At 42.6% G+C, this 27,027-nt stretch overlaps 1 protein-coding gene across 1 annotated transcript in view; it reads left to right on the top strand.

Moving 5' to 3' along the window:
• Positions 1–24,743, top strand: part of LOC126198966 (acetylcholine receptor subunit alpha-like 1) — a 407,815-nt gene extending 383,072 nt beyond the window's left edge. Inside the window, exons 7-8 of the mRNA XM_049935619.1 lie at positions 10,988–11,506; positions 23,677–24,743. Coding sequence (XP_049791576.1) covers positions 10,988–11,506; positions 23,677–23,877 — 720 coding nt within the window. The 3' untranslated portion in view covers positions 23,878–24,743. The remainder of the gene's footprint in view (positions 1–10,987; positions 11,507–23,676) is intronic.
• The last annotated feature ends 2,284 nt before the right edge of the window (positions 24,744–27,027 follow it).

The following is a 27,027-nucleotide window of genomic DNA, read 5'->3' as shown; positions in this document are numbered from 1 at the left end:
GTATCTCAGTAAATAAATAGGACTCATATGAATTTTTCTCACTTTTCCCAATCTAACAAAGTAAGCAGGCCTGTGCAGACATATGTACCCCGAATGTTGACAGAAGGCTTCTTTCAGCTGAAGTAAAAACAGCAGCTTGGCATCTGTTTGGAGTTATGTTTATAGATTCTTTGAAGTCCCTGAGGCTTATAACTCTTAAATACCGCATGAATGCAGTCTGGATAACTTGATGCCGCGTATCACCTCCTTCAAGACATCTATAGTTTCTAAATTTAATACATGGTTTATTGTATTAGATCTTTAACGTAACATAATACCTTCTAATGAGTAGATTACCGATAATGAAAATTTTTGTTGCCCCTGTTGGAACTTAGGTGGGAAGCCTGCTAACGGGACTGTGCATCTGTACTCCCATTTCATTGGTTTAGTCACATACAGTTATATCAGACAGGATGCACTTCCCTCTGGCGGAAATTATTCAAGCTGACGCCCATAAATCGCTTTAAGACCAAGGGCACATTTGGACGGTGCTCGTCTTTCGCTATCTGGGACTCGCTTTACTACGTGGAAAGATGTTATCAGGTGCTATCTTTCTGAAGCTTGGTTTACTGCTTGGAAGGCCGTTATCACGCTGACAGCTGAAGCCAGCGCGCACGTTGGGGACATCTTGTGGAAAAGCATTTCGAGTGACTTCGTGCGCAGTAAATCACTCCACTTATAAAGCCACTTTGTCAAAGTGATAACTAGGTTCCTGTTCTAAAGCCACAGGCATCTATTTTACTCTTAAATTACACAGCGTTTATTAATGCTTACTTCCGTGTACGTTTCCCTTTGTGTTCCAATTAGAGTGGCTTTACATGTAAATTAATTATTGTACACGAAGTCGTAAACACTGTCTGGAAAAGTGTAAAGATATGTTTTACACTAATAATTCGTATTACACAACGTACAGGAGAAGTGAAGTGCTGATGGCGGACATCCGCATGCCTTTGCAATATGTACGTTGTGAGGATGGCATCCCCGTGTCTTGTTAAGAGTGCATGCCTTTGCAATACGTACGTTGTTAGGATGGCATCCCCGTCTCTTGCTAAGAGTGCATGAGCTTCCATTTGTTTTATATCGCAATACCATCACTTTGGGTCACCACGTTGTTACTGCTAATGCAGTATGAAAGAAAAAATGTGGAATTCACATTCTGCTTTCAGTATCAGTAACTACTAGTTCACTGTATCGCTAATTTGAAAATATGACCGTAATTTGATGGATAATTTTGTGTAGGTGCTCCACCTCAATTTTTTGTGAAGTTAGCGACTCTGAGAGAAGCAATGTTTCCCTCAAGAGAAATTCGTTGCCGGAAACATCCCTGCGGTTACAGGTAAACAAAACTCCCAGCCACATCCATTTTCTTGGAGGCTCTTCTCTCGCAACATGCTGACAGAACGTACACGAGTTAGCACTGATTATAGGGAGAGACCGTGAAAGTTGCAGCTCAGTTTAGAAGCAGACCGGGAGACATGGATGTCGAAATTGGTAGTGTACTGACCGGTCCGCCAAAGGCAGGGCACGGCTTCTAGTTCCAGTGCAGCAAAAAATTTCAATCTCGGAGAAAGAATTAGGAGTCCAATTATTCTAACGATGTGGCTACTTACCTATGTGATTTAACTTTCTCGCAACTACTTCACTGTCGCGCCAACGACTCTTTTTGTTTTATGAGACCCACACGGAATTCATTGTGTCGTGTCGTCGAACAGCCTTTGCGTAGCGACAATGAAGCTGATGTTGTACCAAAAGTCTTACATTTATTTATTTATTTATTTTGCTACTTTTGCGACCATTGCCCGCATTTCGCTATATATAATGTGAAATCCTCAGCCTATTCTTCCTGTCTTTAACTACTGGATTTTCAGCCTGCTGTCAATTACTAAAGCATTATGATCCAAGTTACGCTTTCCAAACCTCGATTCTTAGTGTGTCAGCTTATAGTTTGCCGTGTACAATATTATCATTGCCTAATATCTCATTCTGCTCTTTGTTATGGACATTACCTTAGATCTCCCCACAGTAGCCACCCATTAAACCAAGTCTAAATTCTCCTTCTCCATTTTCTTACTGTGCTTCAATGAATAATTTTTCCTGGAAGCTACAGTATTCTAAAGGAACAATCTGACAGTGTCATTCACCATATCAAGTTTATCTTCACTGAAGGCACTTCTTTTATCGTACCAAGTTCTGTCTGCCAAACATTCGCTTCAGTGACACATCTGTGAAGAGCTTACCTATTATCACTCAAGAATGTGACGCAGTGCCGAAAGCCTTCCAAAATGCGGGAACACATTGTCTCTCAAATCATTGCCATTACCCATACGCAAGAAGTCTTCATTCACTTTCCCAGTAAAAGTGATGACGATTATTTAATTTCATCATATTTTGGTCAGATCAAACATTTAACGTGACGTTTTACCAGAAAATTTTGCCCCCTCATTTCCTGTTCTCTCTTCCTCTTCTACTTTTACCAACGATAGGCCATGAGAACCTGCTTAACATGTGCCGGAGAAATTACACCTGTCAGTATATGTCTTTCATGCGAGGTGCACTCAGAATATATAGTTACTTAGACGAAAGTCATGCATACCATTTTTGAAAAGGGGAAACATCACCTCTGGACATACTATGGGAAGGAAACATAAGGTAAGTACATACACAATCATATGATATGTAATCAGAGGATTCGGCCTTCTTGCTGAGGCTATCTTCAAGAAAGTCTAGCACACTATCAGGCTTATCCTAGTTTATGGATAGTATCTCTCAGTTTTAGCTCCATAGACGTTGATAACTGGTTGTTGAATGACGTTTTCATGAAGAGAGTAGCAGGAAAGATAGAGAAAGACAGTAATTGGAGTTTCTCCAATAAACAAAGAGCGTGACCAATCAGAAAAATCCTACGACTATAGGTTCGACGTCAGTTTTGCTTTCCAGCGACTACGGTATATAGTGAAATATATTTCAATTATAGCACTGGTTTGTCCTTCATTCCGCTACCATGTGCGACGGGGTGGACAAATAAACTGCACAATTTGTGGTGGAAGTTGTCAAAGAAGACCAATACTGCCGCGTCTAATGACGCAACCTCCAGTTCAGTTGGTGTTCACACGGATCTCACTCAGGCGCACTCGTTTGACAATAGGTTGCGAATTTGGTAGCGTGGGCAGGGGTGGTTTTTCTCTCCAGTATGCCATGAATTTTGTTACGATGTAGCTTACCGTCATGTTTCCTTAGCCGCCTGGAGGTACCACGCACCTGTTGGGTCGTACTCTGCGAGTACCCGTCTGCGTGAGAGTGAGTGGAGAACCGGTGGCTGATTAAGCCCAGCCACGTGTAAATCGAGTAATGGGGAAGGTGTAACTCTCTTTACTTCCCACGCAGATTCAGTGCGGATTTATACGTATATGATACACGCGTACGTTACTTTCGTCCATGCTTGTGATACCCGACTGCTAGTTCCAGGAAACTCTCCACAAGGAAGTCGAACATACCATACGTCGGCCCTGAAATGGGGCTACAGAGATGGTGCTGCCGACTGCACTAGTTTTGGGATTTAACTTATCCACTACCCTCCCCCCCCCCCCCTGCCCCGCCTCACCACGCAACCCGCTCTTGATGGGAGACAAAAGTAAGTCACCTACCAGTTCCCATTTATTCTGTCAGTTCTGTAATAGTTGCCTCATTGTTGGCCACATATCCACTTTTTTGCTTCGACCTCTATGAAGGGATTAATCCTCATAGTACTCAGTTAAGGACTATCATGTGCAATTGGATTTCCTCTTACAGTGCATTTATTTTCTAATTATTTCCCCCTAAAGACAATAATATTAGTTTATCCACAGGTGCCATTTTTATTTGTGTCTAACTATGTCACTTAGTGTACCAATATCTTTTATTTGAATCCGCAGGGATTCATAGGCAGGACACTCTAGTACTATATGGTCTGGTGTGCCTATGTCGCCACAAGCACACGTATTTACCAGACGTTTCTTTATCCTGTATAAACGTTCAGCGAATGTTCCATAGCCTATCAGTGAAACACATCTCCAGATGGATTTACATGGTTCATAAACATCCTCTGCTTGATGTTTGGAAATAGATCATACATTTTGTGACCTATTTTGATATTGTCCCAGTCTCTTTGCCACTCACGGCCTTTCCATAATTTTATTTGTTATTTCCTGACCAATAGTTTCTTTCGCCTTGGGAAGATTCCCTTTGCCAAGCCCAGTAAAGAGAACCTCTGTATCTTACAGTAATATAGACTGAGCACTCGCTTATTGTGACTAATAATGCCTCCACCGGCGCTGTTCCAAAGTTTCTTGTGAGCCTCAGCAGCACACTTTTCTGTGTACTCCTTAGGGTTGACTGACAGATATATACAGAGTGTTTATATTTTAGATACCTTGTGAAACGGCACGAACGGGACATGCATCTGATGCAACCAAGTAAGTCAATTGCAACTGAACAGATCTAAAATTTCGCTCAGGATTTACATGCTGCCAGTACTTGCATTTTTAAATAACTAATGTATGAATGTAAATGAAGCTAGGCAGTCGAAATTTTTCAACACTCGAACCATCGTAATTTTTATGATGACTTTAATCTAACAGCGGCATGGACACCTGTCTTCAGTGCTACTATCATAGATGTGGCATGCGTCAAACACAAAGAAGTCGCCACACACACTCTCCCCTTAACAGCTTGCGCACCAGCAAATGCTTGCACCATTCACTGCGATAACATTCAACGGCCAGTCATCAACATCTGTGTCGACAAACGCGGGAAATACTGACCTTAATTAGTGCATGTTTGATAGTGCCGCACAGTTCCTGAACGAAATCCTCAACAAAAATGGCCGAGGTGGCAGATCACAGACTTCTACTAGAGTGTCTTATTTTGAAGTACAGGAACCAATAGCGAAGACCTTTAAGGTAATTCACAAAGGCCACGAAAACCTACGTCCATTTACGTAATGGCGTTAAATCCTATATATATGTATGTATGGCACGCTCGTCTTTCTGTGCCGCGTTAAGGTCTGAAAGCAACATGTAAGCCACATGACGGACGGCAAAAAGCAGACTTCTGTCATCACGCACTATAGGAGGTGGATATAGCTTCACTCATTTATGGCTTGATTGAAGCACTGAATTTAACAACTGAACGACTTCTTGTATTAGTGTTACATATGAAGTAGCAAGGGTTACTAAATTCCTCTGAAATTCCACACATTAATGCGATGGCTATCGGTTTTACGTTTTTCCAACTGAATGGGTAACTAACAGACCGAAACATTGTAGTGGCGGTACTGTCTATTTACAAACGACGGAAATACATTTCTACAGTTAATTTCTGTTTTTGTTGCATTGTTGCCGCTTCCACATGAATAGAAGATCAAATATTAGTTGGGCAAGAAACGAGTAGATTACCCCAATTCCTCAAAAATACTTGTGATAAGTTGTCTCATGATTTCATACGAAATTACATCTGACTTTATCTGTAATATTTGATTTTTACGCAAAATAAGCGTTAATGTTTTAAGACTTTCGTTTCATCCAATACACAAACAGAAAGAATAGCAAGACACGAAACATAGTTTATTAGAAAACCTTCATTATACAGAAAACTCGCGGTGTCTACTGCTTTAAATAGGATTAAACACTACAAGTATTATCTTTAAGACCTGATTTAGCGAAACAATGCCTTGTTACTAACAAATTCGTGACCTAATAAATAATTTCGTAACACTATTTGATTTAGAAAACGAATAAGAAATTAACTCATTAGCACAAATAGTAAACTGAGAAACTAATAAAAGACAGTACAGCTCTTATAACTGAACATCAACACCTGTTAAAATTACTTGCAGCCGAGCGGGGCAACCGCGCGGTCTCAGGCGCCTTGAAACGGTCCGCACGGCTTGCCCCCGTCGGAGGTTCGAGTCCTCCCTCGGGCTTGGGTGTGTGTGTCGTCCTTAGCGTAAGTTAGTTTAAGTTAGATTAAACAGTGTGTAAGCTTACGGACCGATGACCTCAGTAGTTTGGTCCCATAAGAAAAAAAAATGGTTCAAATGGCTCTGAGCACGCCATCAGTCCCCTAGAACTTAGAACAACTTAAACCTAACTAACGTAAGGACATCACACACATCCATGTCCGAGGCAGGATTCTAACCTGCGACCGTAGCGGTCGTGCGCTTCCAGACTGAAGCGCCTAGAACCGCTTGGCCACACCGGCAGGAGTGGCCTTATAAGACCTTACCACAAATTCCCCCCCCCCCCCCCACCGCAAAAAAAGAATATTTGTAAAATCGCTTAAAAATTACTAGTGTATAGCAGTGACCAACTTACAGTTGAAGACTGAGCAATGGGGATTTTAGCTCCTGTTTGGAACCACTGTACTTTTGTTCGTAAATATCTGTCTTTATGCTGATAATAATTCTCCAAGTTATTTGAATAATGATGCGGTTCGAAAGAACTCAATCTACACCTACTACCGTGGAAAGCTGAACACATCTATGCAATGCGGTGAGCATAGAAGATATATATACACAGACTGTAGTTAATCTGCATCAGAAACTCGAACTCTGCGGTATAATCTTCACATTTGAGAATTTGCATCCAGAGAGCTGCATATTTCTTATGATTAACTATAGTCTCAGCTATTTACAATCAATAACAGACAGAAAGACAACATATTTGTGCAAGACGGCGTTAGACAAAAGCTACGCCATAATACCAGTAAATGTTCAATAAATGACTTAGGAAAATAGACCTTACTAAAAGCAAATGAAATTACGAAGGCCACTCGAAAAGAAATGCACACTATTTTTTTAAAACCCATCTTTTATTCTACACGTTTGAAAGTTTTACAGTGTGTAGATACATCCTTTAGGAACAATATTTTCATTTCTCCACATAATTTCCATCCCTCTCAACTGCCTTATGCCATCTTGGAACCAGCGCCTGTATACCAGCACGGTAAAATTCTGGACCAGCCTGTTGGAGCCACTGTTTGGCAGCTTGCACAAGGGAGTCATCATCTTCAAACCTTGTTCCACGAAGAGAGTCTTTCAGTTTCCCAAAGAGATGATAGTCATATGGAGCCTGGTCAGAAGTGTAAGGCGAGTGTTTCAGCGTTGTGCATCCGAGTTTTGTGATCTCTTCCTTGGTTTTTTGACTGACATGTGGCCGTGCATTGTCGTGCAACAGCAAAAAATCCTGCTTTTACCGATGTGGTCGGATACGACTCAGTCGAGCTTGAAGTTTCTTGTGTCGTCACACATACATCAGAATTTATGGTGGTTCCACTTGGCATGATGTCCACAAGCAAAAGTCGTTCGGAATCGAAAAACACCGTAGCCATAACTTTTCCAGCAGAAGGTGTGGTTTTGATTTTTTTTTTCCTTGTGTGAATTTGCATGATTCCACTCCATTTATTGCCTCTTCGTCTGGTGAAAAATGATGGAGCCATGTTTCATCACCTGTCACAATTCTTCCAAGAAATTCATCTCCACCATTCTCGTACTGTCCCAAAAGTTCGCTGCATACCGTTTTTCTTTTTTCTTTGTGAGCCACTGTCAACACCCTGGGAACCCACCTGGCACAAACCTTACTTAACGCTAACACTTTCAGTATTCTGCAAACACTTCCTTCCTCTATCCCAACGTAGCGTGACAATTCGTTCACTGTGACGCGTCTGCCAGCAGTCACCAATTCGTTAACTCTCTGCACATTGTCTGGAGTGTGTGCAATACGAGGCCTGCCGCAGCGTGGACAATCCTCAATATTGCCGTGCCCACTTTCATCACGTAACCTGCTTGCCCGCCGACTAACTGTACTGCTATCGACAGCAGCATCTCCATACACCTTTTTCAACCTCATGTGGTTGTTTCCGTCTCGTTTACACAGCACAGGAATTCTATGACAGCAGGTTGCTTCTGAGGAACGTCAAGTGTAGCAGCCATCTTGAAGACATGCTGTGACGGCACCACTCACGGGAAAAGGTTTAGCTAAGTTTGAAAACAAGCGGGAAGGATTTATCTACACACTGTAAAACTTTCACACATGTAGAATGAAAAGAGTATTTTTACAAAAAATAGCGTGCATTTCTTTTGGAGTGACCCTTGTAAATTATCTAAATTGACTTCAAATGAAGTAAGAAAAGGACACGAGCCACCCAGCTTTCGAGATGCACATAAAACAAAAGGCAAAAATTTCAATAATCACACATATACAAATTTATGTGCACGACTTCCATCAAAATATAGAATGACCTGAACTGTAGAAGAGAGCGACGGAATTGAATGCAGAATGTTCCGGACTGAATGACACGATTGTGTAACGAAGTTCAAGCTCAGAAAAACTGTAATGACTCTGAACTTTTACAACAGCTAGTACGTAAATATGAGCTCGATTTCGTAAGTTACTAGGTGAGGTCAGTGGACAACGATGCGTGCGACACGAGTACCACACGAATGAATTGACTGCAGCACCTCGTCTGTCAGTAGAATAAATTAAACATTTTTACCAATTCTGGCGACCGCTGCCACACACTCTGATCTGACTGATAACATGTCTGAAGGAATACGTATGTCTTTCAAACTCATTGCGATCATGACTCAACCAACCATCTGATTGGCTTCGAACGGAAGTCACCAAAGTCATCATGCTTCTGTAGCGATGTCTCAGCGAGAGACGAATCAAAGAACCTACATTACCCATCGATAATGCTTACAGAACGTAGCTGCAAAATTTTAACGAAAACAAACCAGTTTACGAGTTACTGAAAAATTTAAAGTTCTCTTTTGCACGCGTCTTTCGAACTATTCTAGTTAATTACGTATTAACATCCTATCGTTTCGAAATTTTCGTCATTCATTAAGTTTTAGGTCTGAGTACCAATGTATTTGTACGAGATAAATACATAATGGCCCTCTTATTTCAGATCGTAATATTCAGATACAAAACATTCAACTAGAAGACCATTCAAATCTACTGGATATCGTTTCCGCCCTAGCTTCAGCTTGTAAATTCACTGAGTTAATCTAGAAAAATGTTTTCACAACATTTGTTGTAATTCAAAGAAATTTATTCATTTCACATATCTGATGCACTGCACAAATTTTTGCAATTGTAATAAACAAACCTTTATGAAAAATTCTGCTGCTGAGATAAAGATAATCTGGACAGTGCTCCAGAAATCGCCTGCAAAAGAATGCCGACACTAATCAGTTCACTGAGATACTGGTTTCAATAGAAGATGTCATGCAGACTCTGTATCACCTGTGACTGAAATACACTACTAGTCATTAAAATTGCTACATTAAGAAGAAATGCAGATCATAAACAGGTATTCATTGGACAAATATATAATACTATAACTGACATGTGATTACATTTTCATTCAGTTTGGGTGCATAGATCCTGAGAAATCAGTACCCACAACAACCACCTCTGGCCGTAAGAACGGCCTTGATACGCCTTGGCATTGAGTCAAACAGAGCTTGGATGGCGTGTACAAGTACAGCCGCCCGTGCAGCTTCAAAACGATGCCACAGTTCATCAAGAGTAGTGACTGGCGTATTATGACGAGCCAGTTGCTCGGCTACCATTGACCAGACGTTTTCAGTAGGTGAGAGATCTGGAGAATGTGCTGGCCAGGGCAGCAGTCGAACATTTTCTGCATCCAGAAAGGCCCGTACGGGACCTGCAACATGCAGTCGTGCATTATCCTGCTGAAATGTAGGGTTTCGCAGAGATCGAATGAAGGGTAGAGCCACGGGTCGTAACACATACGCAATGTAACGTCCACTGTTCAAAGTGCCGTCAATGCGAACGTGACCGAGAAGTGTAAGCAATGGCACCCCATAGCATCACGCCGGGTGATACTCCAGTATGGCGACGACGAATACATGCTTCCAACGTGCGTTCACCGCGATGTCGCCAAACACGGATGCGATCATCATGATGCTGTAAACAGAACCTGGATTCATCCGAAACAATGACGTTTTGCCAGTCGTGAACCCAGGTTCGTCGTTGAGTACACCATCGCATTCGCTCCTGTTTGTGATGCAGCGTCAAGGGAAACCGCAGCCATGGTCTCCGAGCTGATAGTCCATGCTGCTGCAAACGACTGTTCGTGCAGATGGTGGTTGTCTTGCAAACGTCCCGACCTGTTGACTCAGGGATCGAGACGTGGCTACACGATCCGTTACAGTCATGCGGATAAGATGCCTGTCATTTCGGCTGCTTGTGATACGAGGCTGTTGGGATCCAGCACGGCGTTCCGTATTACCCTCCTGAACCCATCGATTCCATATTCTGCCGACAGTCATTGGATCTTGACCAACGCGGGCAGCAATGTCGCGATACGATAAACCGCAATCGCGATGGCTACAATCCGACCTTTATGAAAGTCGGAAACGTGATGGTACGCATTTCTCCCCATTACACGAGGCATCACAACAACGTTTCACCAAGCAACGCCGGACAACTGCTGTTTGTGTATGAGAAATCGGTTGGAAACTTTCCTCATATCAGCACGTTGTAGGTGTTGCCACCGGCGCCAACCTTGTGTGAATGCTCTGAAAAGCTAATGATTTGCATATCACAGCATCTTCTTCCTGTCTGTTAAATTTCGCGTCTGTAGCACGTCATCTTCGTGGTGTAGGAATTTTAATGGCAAGTAGTGTAGTACGCGGGCACTGATGAGCTCCATTTATCTCACTCGCGTGCAGGCGCATATAGTGTATGCATTCTGGGCAGGCACGAACCATTTGGCCAAGCCGCCCCGAGTCCTGCCAGAGCAGAACTATCACGCTCGCTTCAGCCCAGCGGCCGTGTCTGCCTATTTGCTAGCTGCTTGCTCAGCCCTGCCCACCTGGACACGCGAGCTGTCCTGCAGTGTGCGCCTGAGGTAACCGCGCGCTGTGCTGTTGGTCCTTCAGATGCTGCCCAAGGTGCTGCTGATCGAGCGGCCGAAGAAGGACGACGCGGTGGACGAGGAGGACGAGGCGCCGGACGGCGTCCTGCTGGACACGCCGCCCGACGTCGACAAGTACCTGGGCTTCGCGGCGGCGGCCACGGGCGGCGGCGGCGGCAGCCTCAGCCTGGGCGGCAGCGTGGGCGGCAGCGTCAGCCTGGGCGGCGGCGGGGGCGGCGGCAAGCGCTTCTCGGCCGACTACGACCTGCCGCTGGCGCTGCCCGCCGCCGCCTTCGGCGACCAGGGCCTGCCCCCGCTGCCGCTGCCGCTGCACCCGGGCATCCCGCTGCCCGCCGCCGACGACGACCTGTTCGGGGGCGCCGCCTCCTGTCCCGCCGCCGCTGCCGCCGCCGCCGCCGCCGCCGCGCTGCACCCGCACGACGTCAGCCCCTCCTTCGACAAGCCCACTCACGAGATGGAGAAGACCATCGAGGACGCGCGCTTCATCGCCCAGCACGTCAAGAACAAGGACAAGTTCGAGAGCGTAAGTGCCCTTCCACCGTCACCAACACTGGAAACCAAAAGGGCCAATTAAATTGGCGATATTTGTCCGTGTAGACCTTACCAGCGTATGCTACTGACGGCTCCTACACCTTGGCTCCATTTAATAATGGTACAAATCAAACTCGTGCATCTCATCAGCATCATATGAAGAGTTAGCTATCTGCAACCAGTTCCGAGTTCATGGTCCCAGAGTTAGCTTGTTCGATCAGTTTTTTTTCTATTTATGTGCCCTGTACATACTGACTGGTCCAAACATGTCTTCATATCTCAGTATTTAACACGTAAATGCGACTCGCGAAGGTCCGCAGCTCGTAGTCGTGCGGTAGCCTTCTCGCTTCCCGCGCCCGGTTTCCCGTGTTCGATTCCCGGCGGGGTCAGGGATTTTCTCTGCCTCATGATGTCTGGGTGTTGTGTGATGTCCTTAGGTTAGTTAGGTTTAAGTAGTTCTACGTTCTAGAGGACTGATGACCATAGATGTTAAGTCCCATAGTGCTCAGAGCCATTTTGAACCGACTCACGAAGGCCTGTCACGTACAACAGCCATCGGATTTTTTTTTTCACCGTTACATTTGGAAGGCATTCAGAGAAATTAAGAATACTGCAGATCTACACGATCTGCCACAACATCAGTTCACTCAGAACTGTCTTTCGGAGCCTCTGTAAATCCGTTTACAGATACCCTTCATCTCTCTAGTTTCAGTTAGGAGAGGTCACGAAAACGGAGTGTACTCTACAGCAGAATTAATGTGTCTACAAGATTACACTACTTTAGTTATATTAGTGTTCACTTAGAATACCGTTTCCCTCGCGTATTAAATTTCTATTATTTTCAAAGCCCTGTCTGCCATCTTAACGAAATGAAAATAAATGTACATTTTGCGAATTGATATACAAAGTGTCTCATCTTCAAGGCATTTTTGTCATTCAAGAACTGGTCTCGGATTTTGTGAACATGTAATAATTCAGAAGTTTTAAAGAGATAAAATTACTTACATCATTAATTTGTTTGGAAGGTAGGAGACGAGGCACTAGCAGAAGTAATTCTGTGAGGACAGGGCGTCAGTCGTGCTTGGGTAGCTCAGTTGGTGGAGCACTTGCCCGCGAAAGGCAAAGGTTCCTAGTTCGAGTCTCGGTCCGGCACACAGTTTTAATCTAGCAAGAAGTTTCATTACTTACATCATTAATATTTTAGTATCATGAATTCAGCAGATATGTTTGGGTGAAAACTGTTTGTGTAAAACATGATCTGTCTTCCTCTGGTATCTGTCGAATGTACGTTCCTTTTCAAAACAGTACTTTAAATAACTCATAATATTTCACCACTGCCTCTTTTCTTAATGTATTGTACAATTTTGAAATTAGCCAAATCACAAGGTCTCTCATAAAACCTATTATCCAATTATGGTCTTTAGTTATTCTAGATCATCAATTCTTGGTTACAAAATGTCTTGCGATGAATTAATATTCGAAATATGGACTTTTCAGAGGCATCTGAAAGACAGGTTCAGAAGTTCTTAAGATGTCTAAGGAATTCGCAAGGAATCGCCAGTGTCGCAATGTTGCTATATGTATGTCGTGTGTATGAAGAAACAGACAAATATGATTGGGTCTTATGCTCTGAGGTTCCGTACAAACTTAGTCACGTATAAACAGGATGAGTCAGCTGTGCCTACGTATGTCGTTTGATGCAAACCACAATGTTATACCTGGCCTCCGAAATCCATAGACGAGACTTTCATATTCTCCCGCTCGCTACGCGCAAACTGTTAATCCTATAGAAAAAATGTGAAGGAAATTCGATGTAGTTAAATTCCGTACTAGGATACATTTCCGCTCGAGGCCACAGTTTTCGAGTTATTCAAGAGAAACCTACAAAAGTGACTTTCAAACGCAAACGCAACTCCACACACACAAACACACACACACATACACACACACACACACACACACACACACACACACACACAGACACACACACTCACACTCATCCATCACCAGTCAGAATTTATAATAAGTTCTTCGCGGTACCCCCTGCTACAACTGTACAAAGATTCCCAACTACAGAAACTACTCTCGATATTCCATCTTTTTCATCTCTACTACACCACCGGTGCAATCGGGTATTTCGTTAACATTATTAATGTGACATGCTCCTGAGGGCAATGAAAGGAAAACAAATTTTGTAAACGTTAGTCTAAAACCAATTACGCTGATAGTTCGAGCCAAACTTAACCCTAGGGAGAAGGCCTGACTAATACAACGAAGCAATTGTATATTTTATGCTGTTAAAATTCCAAAACTTTTAGGTAATATTTATACGAACGTCAGTTTCTCAATTTGTAATTGCTCGACTTAGCCAGTCAAAGCAGACTAAGGAAGGACGAATGTGGAAAATAACTCGTGCAGCCGCAAAATTTTCGTACAGTGGTTGGCGGAAGTGCCATGAACAACATACTAGAAATCCTGACCGGTGAGGGCTAAGTGTGGGAGTGGGTGTGTATCTCAAGCTCACTTTTGTACGTTTTTCTTGAACATCTTGTAAACTACTGTCTCTCGCAGAAACTAACTCCAACACAAAATTTAACAAAACTAGACATGATTGTCTTAATGGGAGTTCCACGATCGTTCATTAAATAAAATAGGGCGTTTCAGTCTTCGATCGCTATTCTTTATTTTCAATTACCGGTTTCGGGCTGGCTGCCAATCTGCAGAGCATATATTGTAGTTACAGAGTAACTTGTCCGTACAGAACAATCGGTTCGCTGTCATAAGCGAACTGATTGTTCTGTACGGACAAGTTACTCTGTAACTGCAATATATGATCTGAAGATGGGCAGCTAGCCGGTAACTGAAAATAAATAGCGATCGAAGACTGAAACGCCGTATTTTATTTATACAAAATTTAACTACATTAAATTCCCCACGAGAAGCTCCTCTTCGATTTTTCTGTACTGTAGCAAGCGAGCGAAAGAATACGAAAATCCCGCGCGTGGCTTTTGAAGGCCAGATATAACATGGTGGTTTGCAGAAAACGACATCCTGTTTATACATAACTAAGTTTGTACGGAACCTCAAAGCATGGGTCCCACTCAAATTTCTCCGTTTTAGTTATATTTAAGACATACGCATAGCAACATTCTGGCATTGGTGATTCCTTGTAAATTGTATAAAACGACATCACCCTGTAGATAGGTCGTCTATAGGTTCTGATGAGTGAGGTTCCGAGTATCAAAGTATGTGGCACGAATGGCGACATCTTTTAATTGTATTGACTTATAAGTTTAAAATTTTTACACCTCTGATGGATTATAGACCTAAGCATTTGACATAAATTTCAATTCGACACCTGTACCCGTTCTTGATTGAAAGGGGTCTCAACAGACGGACAAAAGAACAACAAAGGAATTCTATAACGGCTCCGTTTTTACTGATTGACATTCGGAGCCCTAAAAATACAATGCAGGTGACATATATTCAGGTTAGTCTCAAAGAGTTTGTTCCTGTGTGCCATGATAAACATTGCTTCGATAATCAATTATGATATTATATCACAAGGTCTCGGGTTTGTCGCCAGGTGGCAGTGTAGATGTACCACGATGTTTCGGCGATTGTCTTCTCTTCTACTGATGAAGTGTCGAGATACTGCGTATCGTCTGTGGGTGTCCGAAAACGTCGAGGTACTTCGATATAGCAAAGCAGCTGGAGACCCAAAACCTTTTCATCACGAATCACCTGAGTCCTTCCCAAATGAACTAAATCTGTTCCTAAGTATGGAATTGCTGATAATAAATTAGTAACTACTGTTGCACCTCAGAATGATATTTGAACTCAAGCTAGAATATATCCTATAAGTGCAGTTGCTATACCTAAGAACATAACTACTGTTCCAATTATTCTGGCGAGTTTATACATATAAGATCCATAATAGATTCCTCGTCTTACATAGCACCGTTCAACCTAATCGATTTAGAGAAACCATGGAAAACCTAAATCTGCATGGCCAGATTGGTATCTGGACTTCGTTCATCGAGAATGCAGGTCCGTTGTCCTAACTACTGCTCCACCATATTCAGTACTTCATATCAAGAAGCAAAATGTCGTAAGCAAGTAAAACCAGCGATGCTTCCTATTCTTCGTTTTCCTTAACTGTTAGAAAGCTACTTCAATGGGCATCTCTTCTTTTCTGCGTCCTTGTGGAAACAAGAGCTGATTCTTAATGGCTATGAGTTAATAGTATTCTATGATACTTAAATGATTTCTCCTGTCATTTTGGATGACTGACACAAATTTTACTTGGACTACAGATGAGTTTCAATTCTTCAGTCCAAATGAGAAACGGCCTTACAAGAAGCTGTATACAAGTGAAACTTGATCACTACATTATATCTCTCACTAAATCTCCTTAGAGCGAAACCAGATTTTTATCTCCTTCCTCACTCAGGACTGTGGAACGTTCTTAGCACACAATAAATTTTTTTGAAACAACTTGAAATAAGCCACTTCATAAAAAGCTGTACTAGAGCTATCCACTTGGCTAATGTCAATGTAACTATGGATGTACTTCATATGCCTCTCTTGCTATGCAGTTTCTTCTTTGATGTAACAGTTCACATCGTGTCCTTCACCTAATGTTGTTAAACAAAAGGGGGAACTCACGTGTTGCTAATGCATTTCTTTCAGCATCGTCAACTCTTCCTTCACAATGTCCAATAATTGCAGCAACTCCTAGTCCACAAACACGTTCTTTCTTTCTCGTGTATCTCAGCCAAATAAATGTCTGTTTTGATAAAATTCTGAATATATTTTTGCATTCTAAATAGCGAACAGAGTTGTCTTTTCACCTTAGAAGGGGAATAATTGCTTATTCTCATTTTATCTGGTTTCACAGTGGTCCACACTTTTTGACCTTTCTACCGTACATTCCATGCTACCGAATTTTAAAATCATCTGTACGCTGTTCAAAGCATAGCAATATTTTTTCCAAAACTGCACAATGCTCCTGAAACGTCAGTGTTGTAGTTAATAAATCATCCACCTTGATGTGAGCTCCTGCCCCAATACACTGTCCAGAGCTCTAACAAACTTTCTCGTGGTAAAATCCAAACCAAAAAGCGCAACTCGGTGTTGGTAGCGTCTACCATTAAATAAAACTTCTATGTATTTATGGCTCCTTTGTGTCAAAGGCACCTGTTAATTTTCACATCTCATGGATGACCTTGTCTCTTACGTCACCAAAGTATTGCACTAATATAGCTTTTTAAACGGTCAGCATCAAATTTAATTATTTTATTCAGATTATGTGCATGAAAACTACTCACATGCTTTTTTTATGTACCACCACGGTTACAAAAGATGCGACGGTCAAGTTCTCACCTGTATTAATATTTCCCAAACTATCCTCAATTTTTCGTTATTCTACTATCTACATGTTCTCTATCAGAATAGAGTAAAACGTAAATTTAAACACCTCTTGTGATTTTAAGTATACCTTACATTTATAGCCCTTTACGAAGACACTCCTTCAGGTTCTGCTACATCTTCTAAAATTAATCTCTCCATTGCCACTTCACTGTCCATGTTAACGTACTCTGGGACACATATCACTTCTTACGGCAGTGTCAATTTTTTTTTCTTTCAGCTTCAGTGGCTCCATTAACACAGCTTTTCGTTTCATATTTTTCAAGCTATGTTCTTCCTGCTTCTTTCTTCCACATACCATGTTTGAATATAGTTGTGGTGACATTGGCAGTATCGCAGTGGGCGGAAAGTTATATTGTGACCCTCTCGTCCTATCAGCTGTTTTAATTATTGCTGGGTTCAAATCTGTTGAAGGTAAGGCAACAGAGATCAGAATTATATAACTGGGAACAGGTTACAAGAAGGAAATGTGGCTAATAAGGAATCACATTAATTGAATCGGAAATCTGTTATAAATTATTACGTTTTGTTACAGAATGAAATTGCACAATTTCCCAACACGTCTCAAAGACAATTCCATTAGCTTGCCTGTGAGATGTATTTTACATTATTTAATCCATGTGGGGCCATGATTGCTGTTCCGTGTCACGCTACAAATCTTGGTCGGGTGCTAGTGGAAAATAATACCTCATCTTCATTCGAAGGATCTGAAGAATCCTTCATTGTTGGACACCCTGAAGGTGCAGGCTGGAACATAGCAAACACTTTAGGCAGTGGATACTCACAGCTTGGCGTCTTCACGAGGGATGTGATCGCCTATCATTGTGGCAAGTCTCTTGGCGAAAGATGCAGTCAGTAGATCAGTGATGAGTGACATCATACACGAGTTCGAGTCTCGGTCGGGCACACAGTTTTAATCTGCCAGGAAGTTTCATCATACACATAGTTTCCTCCATACCTGTATGTGCGGCCCTTATCAATTTTCCCATGTTCCCTTTTCTGCAGAACGTGTTAACTGTAAGTTGATCGATCAATTCGCTGATGTTGAATAGGTAGTCGTTAGTATTTTTCTACAGCCAACGCTATATTGTTTACAGTATTTTACCTCAGTCAGTAAAAACAGTAAGCCTTATAGCAGTGTGTCCAACCCACGGCCTTAGGTCCAAAGCAAGTGTCATTTCGGCCCAAGAAGGTAGAATCTGTCACACGATCGGTAAAAAAATTTATAAAACTCCGTTTGTTGTTAAGATATCACACACTGAATATTTTGAATCTGAAACTCCTTCCGCGCGATGCTATTCTCGCATTGGTCCATGCTGTTCTTTTTTTTCTCAGCAGTTGAGTATATTAGGTGCGGCCTAAAAATACTCGTCCTCTTCTAGTATGGTCCAAGTGAGTTAAAAAGGTGGGCACTCGTGCCTTATAGGATCATTTTATTGTCCAACTGTCCATCGGTGTGTCCCACTCTAAATACACATGTTTCACAGGAGTAGTTAGAGTATCAAGTTGAAATTTATGTCACATACCAAGATCTACGGTCTTTTGGAGGTGTAAGAGATTCATCAAGCTTCTAAGTAAACGCAATAAAAAGATACTCGCAGGGTCACACACCAAAACTTATAGAGTACTTCCCCTTCGTCTAGAATCACGATATTTGACACTAAGCAAAGTTTCGCAGTAAAAGTAAAGGGAAAAAAATCCGAAAATAGTTAATTTTTAATTTTATCACACTTGTGGTGTGTGTGTGTGGGTGAGTGTGAGTGTGTGTGTGTGTGTGAGAGAGAGAGAGAGAGAGAGAGAGAGAGAGGGGAGGGGGGGGAGAGAGATGACAGACTTACATTGGATTGGTAATCTGTCGAATATATCATGAACTACTATAAGAACTTTGATCTGATTTTCAGCAAGAGACAGAGTGATTCACGAGAAAGCTTTGAGTATATACTATACAAATATTTCGTACTAATTGGCTGGGATACGATGAAGTGCAGTCCTCTGCCGCTGTGAAACCGTTTCCTTTGCCAGCTAGCGATAAGAGGCATAATAAGGCAGCCCGACTTACCCACCATGCGGTTCATTATCATTCCACATACATACAATCCCTGAGAGTCTATGTTTACGATACGTGCATCACCTTTTGTGTTTCAGAGCAGAGCAATACTCGTAACTGATGCACCATTGCACTTCCATTGTTTGGAATGAGGTTTCAATATTCCATAAAATAGCCTTTAAAGTGTTACGGACAACAATTCGACTTCTGCGTACCAACAATAGCACTGTGGCCGTCACCGCCAGTTTCTTCTCAGGAGACGTCAGTCAAATCTTATCAGTAATCGCAAAAAAGTGACAGCTGACGAATTCAAAGCACATGCACCTGCCAGTTAGCGAACCATGTCAAAATAACTGCAAAATTATAAATTAAATATAGAAATTACTGTGACGAGTGCGAAATGACACAAAAAATTCAAACTTAAAACAAAAAACTAGTATGTAGTAGAAAACCTTGAAATTCACAGACAGATATTTTGCCAGTGGCGATTTCGCTAATAAGGGAAAATCGTCGAGATGTTCGATTTTCGGTGTGAATTTACTGTTTATATACACGTAAGTTTGTACAATCACCTGGTTAGCCGAGAGCGCTAATGTGCTGCTTCCTGGACTTGGGGTGGAGCGCCGGCCCCGGATCGAATCCGCCTGGCGGATTACCGACGTCGGCCGGTGGTGCCTTCCATCCTGGATGTGGTTTTTGGGCGGTTTTCCACATCCTGCTAGGTGAATGCCGGGATGGTTCCCAAGTTAAGCCTCATTTACACGCAGACATCTGAACACGTCCATACTATTCCATGGATTACACTAGACGCAGACAGATGGGGTACACTAATTCCTTCCTGGGGGGTATGGGGTGGTGGCAGGAAGGGCACCCGGACACCCCTTAAAATTAACCTTGCCAAAACCGTCCTAACCATGCTGACCCTGCGAAACAGATGGACAAGGCACCAGCAAAAGAAGAAGAAGATTACACGTAAGTTTGTACAGAAGTATCGGAGTTCGATTCCTACTAGCACTTGCCGGGTTTTTACTGTGTGAGATATCAACTGCTGTCTGCTGGATTGCAGGGCAGTACTTCCCTCTATTTCGTTCTATTTCCTTTGCTTCTAACAATCAGCAGCAGAAGAAATACATGTAAATGTACTCATTGATGAGTGTCCTAACCCATGAACCAGTGTCGCTATACCATACAGTTACTAACTACTCTTTAGGACTGCAAAAGAAAGAGGCTGGAGATTTTCGTGATCTGATCTACTCGTACCTACCTGCTTCCTGTTCTCCCCGTAAGTCTGGTGCACTGGATCTTTCCTTCCACGACATTTTTCCCTCGTTGGGCCATGTTTGTAGTAGTTGAAATTACGATCTTTATTAAACATGTAGGCCGGCCGAAGTGGCCGTGCGGTTACAGGCGCTGCAGTCTGGAACCGCAAGACCGCTACGGTCGCCAGTTCGAATCCTGCCTCGGGCATGGATGTTTGTGATGTCCTTAGGTTAGTTAGGTTTAACTAGTTCTAAGTTCTAGGGAACTAATGACCTCAGCAGTTGAGTCCCATAGTACTCAGAGCCATTTGAACCATTTTTTTAAACATCTAAATACAAAACTGATCTCAGTTTAGATTAGTAGCAACGTTAAAATATTTTTACCTCCGTACGAGATTTCCACTTTTTGAATCCATGAAGTACATGTTTGGGTGACTGCACTGCAGGAGGCAGTTGGGATTTTCCACTCTGAACAGTTGCTCGCCCTGATACCGTCTAGCTGGTGACCGGGATCGCTTTCCCTCGCAAACCCGTCTGCCAGTCGACCAACTCACAGTAAACACGCTTCTGACCTAGTTGCAATACAGGCCTTTGTCTCAAAAGCATTAATTTTGGCTGCAGTACTCGGGCATCTTGCAATTATTTCGGTACCTTGGACAACGCACAACCCCTTACCTTCCAGTTTAACAGCAAACCTTGAATTGTCCTTCATGTCTCTTGCTCGATTAATAGCGTCAAAGATACTTTTAATAGCCAAGACTGCATTCAATACTACTTAGTTTGACGACGAGTTTCAACAGTAACGGCTGTCATCTTCTGATATGTAACTTGATGCATTTACATAAAGTACATGTAAAATCGTTATTTATATTTGCTATCACAAATACTGAAATGGAATTTCTACATTTTCATATCCCGAAAAACTTATTTTTATACGTCCTTTTCCATTATGACTATATCACATGTGCTTTGTTGACGTTATAGTGGATAGTATGTAGCACATTCCACACAGGATTGTTAAAAATAAAAACAGGTTTGTCACAAATAAAAACAATAAAGTCAAAAACTGCCTAGTGTACCTAGGTTTGTCTAGGCACACGTAACATTCCACTGATGCTTACTAGATGATGAATTTCGCAACAGTGCGCATTAGTGCAAATGTTGACGTTTGCATGAGGAGTTATATATGTCATTGGTCCACATTCTCTGAAGTACATGGTTCAACTGACTGACCGTAGCGCACAGATAAGGCGTACAAATAAGTGCGGCATTTGTTTACATTTCACGTAAAATTAAATATTTCTTTGAGAGTAGCTCTTTAACGTTTGAAAACGATACTGATTGTTAGACAGTCAGTGTTTATACACCTCTACAAAAAATTCTTATTTACAATATGAATTATATGTGGGATTTTAGTGTTTATTTTGTTATATTATATTGCTGTGTATATACACTCGGTAAATACCTCAGCTGTTTTTCCGCTTGCTACCGAATATCGCCACAAGACATGTAAAACGAAGATGGAAGCGGTCTAGGGGGTGTTGCGGATGGGAACAAGTGCACACAAAAAACTCGAGCACAGCAAATTGCTGCGTTTGGATCTAGACCTCTCTCCATTTTCGCTAGGCCTAGACATAGCAGTTTTCAACCTTACAGTGCTCAAGTTATCTGCAAGTTATTTATATACACTTATTTCCATCACCCACACTCTCAGACCGCTTCTACCATTCAAGAATCACGTCATGTTTTACGTGTCTTGTAGGAATATTGAATAGCAACTGGAAAAAAGAACAAAAAATATCTGAGATAGGTACCGATTGCATATATACAGTAATATAATACTATCCACAAAACAATAAAAAAAATAGAACACTAAAACATAAAATCCTGTTTGTAAAGTAGATTTGTTTTCATAAGTTAAAGACTTTCAAAGAAATTTTTAATTTTAAATAAAATGTAAACAAATGTACGTTATGATTTAGAGATACATATATAAGACCCATCGAGCAACTACAGTTTCTTGCGTGCATTGTCTGTGCCTTATTATCAGTCAGTTGAATTCAGAGAATGTGGATCCATGATGTGTTTAATTCGTCGTGTAAATATCTCGACAGCTGTCTTCAAGTTTATTGGTTTTACACGTAGGTATAGCTGGAGACCATCAGCGTACATGTGGTATTTACAGAAGGACAAAACTATTCACACATCACTTACGTGCAATGAAATGCACCCGAACTCTGGGGCCCCTGATACTACCTGCCTCCATTGTATCTTTATGTTGCCCGAAATGCCACATGGCCGGTGAGCTGTCAAGCATGAGCGAAACCATTGCACTCCATTTGGTGACAAATTTAGGCCGCTTAGTTTCGCAAGTTAAATGTCGAAGTCGAGAGCGTCAAACGCTTTGCTGAAGTCTAAGAAGCATCTGATAGTTGCTCTCGTGTACACATGGCATTCTTCAACCCACCAGGTTAGCCGAGAGCGCTAATGCGCTCCTTCCTGGACTCATGTAGGCGCGCCGGCCCCGGATCGAATCCGCCCGCCGGTGTGCCGGCCAGCCTGGATGTGGTTTTTATGCGGTTTTCCACATTCCTCTAGGTGAATACCGGGCTGGTCCCCACGTCCCGCCTCAGTTACACGACTCGCAGACATTTGAAACACACCTGCCCTTTTCCATGATTTACAGTGGACGCAGACAGATTCCGTCCCGGGGGGTACGCCGTGGCGGCAGGAAGGGCATCCGGCCACCGATTCACATTAACTTGCCAAATCCGATTTAACCACGCCATCCCAGCGCAATATGCGGGACAAAGGCGCAAGCGATAGACAGCGATACACACATTGCATTCTTCAACGGGTGAAATATGGCAATCAACATCCCAGCAGTTTGGTAGCATTGCCTGTTCCGCTCATCAAAACGTGGCATACGTGCAGAAATTTATGGACTCTCTTCCTGACCGAACTGAGGCTATTGCCAAGGCTAGTGGCGGCCTTATAATGTAATATTACCGAAGTGTTCTTGACGGTAACAAAGCGTTTTACTCAGTGTGAATGTTTGTCATATGCTGCTCACTTCGATCTAAGCCAACAAGTGAAGAGATTCCAGAATGAGATTTTCACTCTGCAGCGGAGTGTGCGCTGATATGAAACTTCCTGGCAGATTAAAACTGTGTGCCCGACCGAGACTCGAACTCGGGACCTTCGCCTTTCGCGGGCAAGTGGTAGAGCACTTGCCCGCGAAAGGCAAAAGTCCCGAGTTCGAGTCTCGGTCGGGCATACAGTTTTAATCTGCCAGGAAGTTTCAAGTGAAGAGATTGTTCAGTTATTATTGTCCTCTACCTCTTCCAATTGCTATTTTTCGATTCTTGACTGCGTGCCACTTGTTTGAGGTATATGTCGTGACACTGTGTGACGCGGTGCCCGCAGGTGGAGGAGGACTGGAAGTACGTGGCGATGGTGCTGGACCGGCTGTTCCTGTGGATCTTCACGATCGCGTGCGTCATGGGCACGGCGCTGATCATCCTGCAGGCGCCTTCGCTGTACGACACGACGCGGCCCATCGACATCAAGTACTCCAAGATCGCCAAGAAGAAGTTCATGATGATGATGGGCCCCGAGGAGGGCTAGGACCGGCGCTTCACATTGCACACCCCTGTCGGAATGGGAAACTCTTCGTCGCTGCCCTCCCCCTTCGCCAAGTTGGCCTACGCTCTGTGGCTGCTCTCGTAAAGCCGAGACAGCGCGGTCAGCCGTTTACCGCGAGCTGTTGCCAACCTGTAGGAGACGCCGCGCGCCCAAGTCTCTGGTGATGATGCTCGGACCGCGGTGGTTCTCTTGACGACTGCCGGCGGATCTGCTGGGCACACGTACTACAGTACGAGAAAAGAGACCACGAATCTGTACGAGCACGACAGCGCGAGCTACATTTGTTGGTCCCTCCCCGACGTACGTACAGGTCCAAAAAAGTTCGATGCATCAGGAAAATCAGTACTTTTTATGGATATGTATTACTTATGCAGAGAAAGGAGAAAATACGTAGAGAACATAGAGGTTCTAGCGAACTCATGAGACGAATTCTTCCCGCAACTGGACGCTACAAGTTTACCATCTTCGCGACCTCCTTTTTTACGAGTCGTCAGTTGTCTGACTTGTTAGATGCGTGATGAAGACCGCCGCGTATTTGATCCGTGCCAGCCTCTTCATCGTGGAGTAGCATATTCATCCAAAGTCTTCAAAGTATTCGTTGAATATGCTCCAATCTCTGCCTTCCCATAAATTTTTCTCGTACCATGGAAGCTATCCCCTAACGTCTTTATGCATGTCCTGTAGTCCTCTCCCGTCTCGTGTCAGCGTTTTCCATATGTTTCTTTCTTTGCCGATTCTGTGGACAGCGTCTTTATTTCTTAACTCATCAATCCAATTAATTTTCAGCACCCTTCCATAGCACCTCGTACACAGAAACTTCTTTCCTCAGATTAAAACCGATATCTTAAACTTGTCTGCTTTTTATACACTTCTTGCTTCGCCCATCACGTGTTATTTTGTTTCGGAGGGAGCAGAATTCCAGCATCTGCTTCTTGGTCTCATATTTGGATGTTAAGCTTGTCGGTAGCCCCATTTCTGCTAACAGTCATTAAGTTTTTTTCAGTTCGATTTACCCTCAATCCCTATTCTTGTAGTCTTTAGACTACACTAGACACCACTTATTTTACACCATACATTAAGCCTCTCATTAGCGTTGATCTTCCTCCTGTTCTTTGTATATAATGAAATGGTTTATCTGTAGTAACAACACAAGTACCATAATTCTTGTTTTGGAATTACACCAATAGAAAACGTACGAAAGCTTATAATATCTCTCTCATTATAGCTCTCAAGTCCTCCAAGTGGTGAATCACCTCCTCGTAGTATAGCGATTGTCAACCAAGAATTACCACTCACAACCTCTGTAGTTGTACAGGAAAAATTAATCTTACATCCTACAAAAGTTATTGGTCCTCCAAGTAGTTGCTGTTGTGCTGTTGGCTTCGGTTTAAGATCAAATGTATCTACATTCTTGTAAACTGGTAATCTCATTCTCCTTCTGTATCTTCTCCTCGTGTAAGGCATGGCTGTGTGTACTGTGCGGCTGCCTCGAGTCGAATGAGCATGCTGTTGCCTCACGAGCGAAACTGGGCCCCCTCCAGAGGGTGTAGCTACTAATAAGACCGCAGCACGCAATCAGCGCGCAGCCGGAAGAGCGTCGCCGCGCCGGAAGCTCTCTTTAGCAGCGGATCGCGCATAGTTAAAACTTATGCGCGATCCCGTTCAGAATTTTCATCTAGAAGCTTTTTTTAAAAACTGAAATCCCACTCCTCACAACCAGTCAAATATGGGATGAATTGCGATGAAGCCTTCTCCCACATGATCCGTTTTCACTTCCAAGATTTTCCAAGCGTGCAGTTACAGGAAGAACCATAGCGTCGAACCAATACCTTTATTTGTGTCAGATCAAACATGTTTCAGAAGCCAACACCTCCCTCCGTGTGAAATTGCGTTAGGTACGAATCAATACGCTACTGATGTGCTCCATCTCATATTTGTTTCTTCACACTACTGAAAAGCATATCTTCTTGTCACTCTGTTCGATCCGGCTTATTTTCTTGTTACAGCTTTGTCAAACGCTTGATAGACCTTGTATTCTTGTGTACACACGCTGCTTAATTTGTAGATGCGACTTTTGTGCAACGTTTTTTAGATCAATGTTCTTCTTGCATGTGTAGTTCCGTTACTACCTAATCTTTGGAGAATGATGTTATGTCACCTGCTGTTTACGGTGAACATTTTTTGTAAGCATTACCCATTCTAGTTATCGTACTTAATGTTTAAATATTTCACAGATACATTTTATGAAAAATTTGTATTTTAAATTTAAATTGAAGTAATTCGTCAATTTTATAGTACATTTAAATTTTAAGCGTATTAGCTCTTTTTTAATGACACTTACCATTTAGAAGTTGTAGAGGAAATCGAATGAATTAACTCAGGTGTATGTTGTAACAAAGCACGTTACGTTACGCGGTCGTCATGGTAGTTACGGAAACTGCCGTCATGTTTTCAAAGATAATTCATCCCGACGGGGTTGCAATATGAAGCGCTTAATCTTTACATCGAAAATTACTATTCATCGTACTCTGCTGCCGTTTATGTACTGTTTCGGCTGCCTGAAGTCGGCTGCAGTTGTCGCTAGTGCGAACATGTTCCTATGTAGAGACGTGATGTGAATTAAACTGTGAGGACCACGCAGGTCTTAACACAGCGACAGACACAGCGAACCGAAGCGCTGGTAGACAAGTGACGTATGGTGCTGTTGATTTTAACATACAAACAAAAAAAAGGAATAAAAAAAAGAGAAGAAAGTGTGACCAGTTGTGCCAAAGTTAAAAGATGGTGAAAGAACTTCGCGTGAAGAGTTTGAACTTCTAGGGAAGAAAATTCCCTGCGTCTTGTGAAGATACTTAATTATCAGTGGAGTTATCTGTTTGAAAAAAGTGTTTTTGATCCGTTTTCAGCATTTGTTCCTGATTTTTCATTCACACAGCATCGAGGGGATCTTTGGATGTGCAGCTGGGCCGTTTGCAGCGTGAACTTCATCGCAGACACATTAATTTGCTGCTGTATTGTAACCTCCAGCCGACGACAGTCCTCTGCTGTTGCCGTTCCTTATGGGTCTGCTTCAAACAACACACCTCTTCAACAACCCACCCTCATTCTCTTCCTAAACCTTCGTTTCAATGC

This window comes from Schistocerca nitens, chromosome 8 (assembly GCF_023898315.1).
Source record: "Schistocerca nitens isolate TAMUIC-IGC-003100 chromosome 8, iqSchNite1.1, whole genome shotgun sequence".
Lineage (NCBI taxonomy): Eukaryota > Metazoa > Arthropoda > Insecta > Orthoptera > Acrididae > Schistocerca > Schistocerca nitens.
The sequence above is the reverse complement of the archived record's forward strand: the minus strand, read 5'-3'. Positions and strand labels throughout refer to the sequence as shown.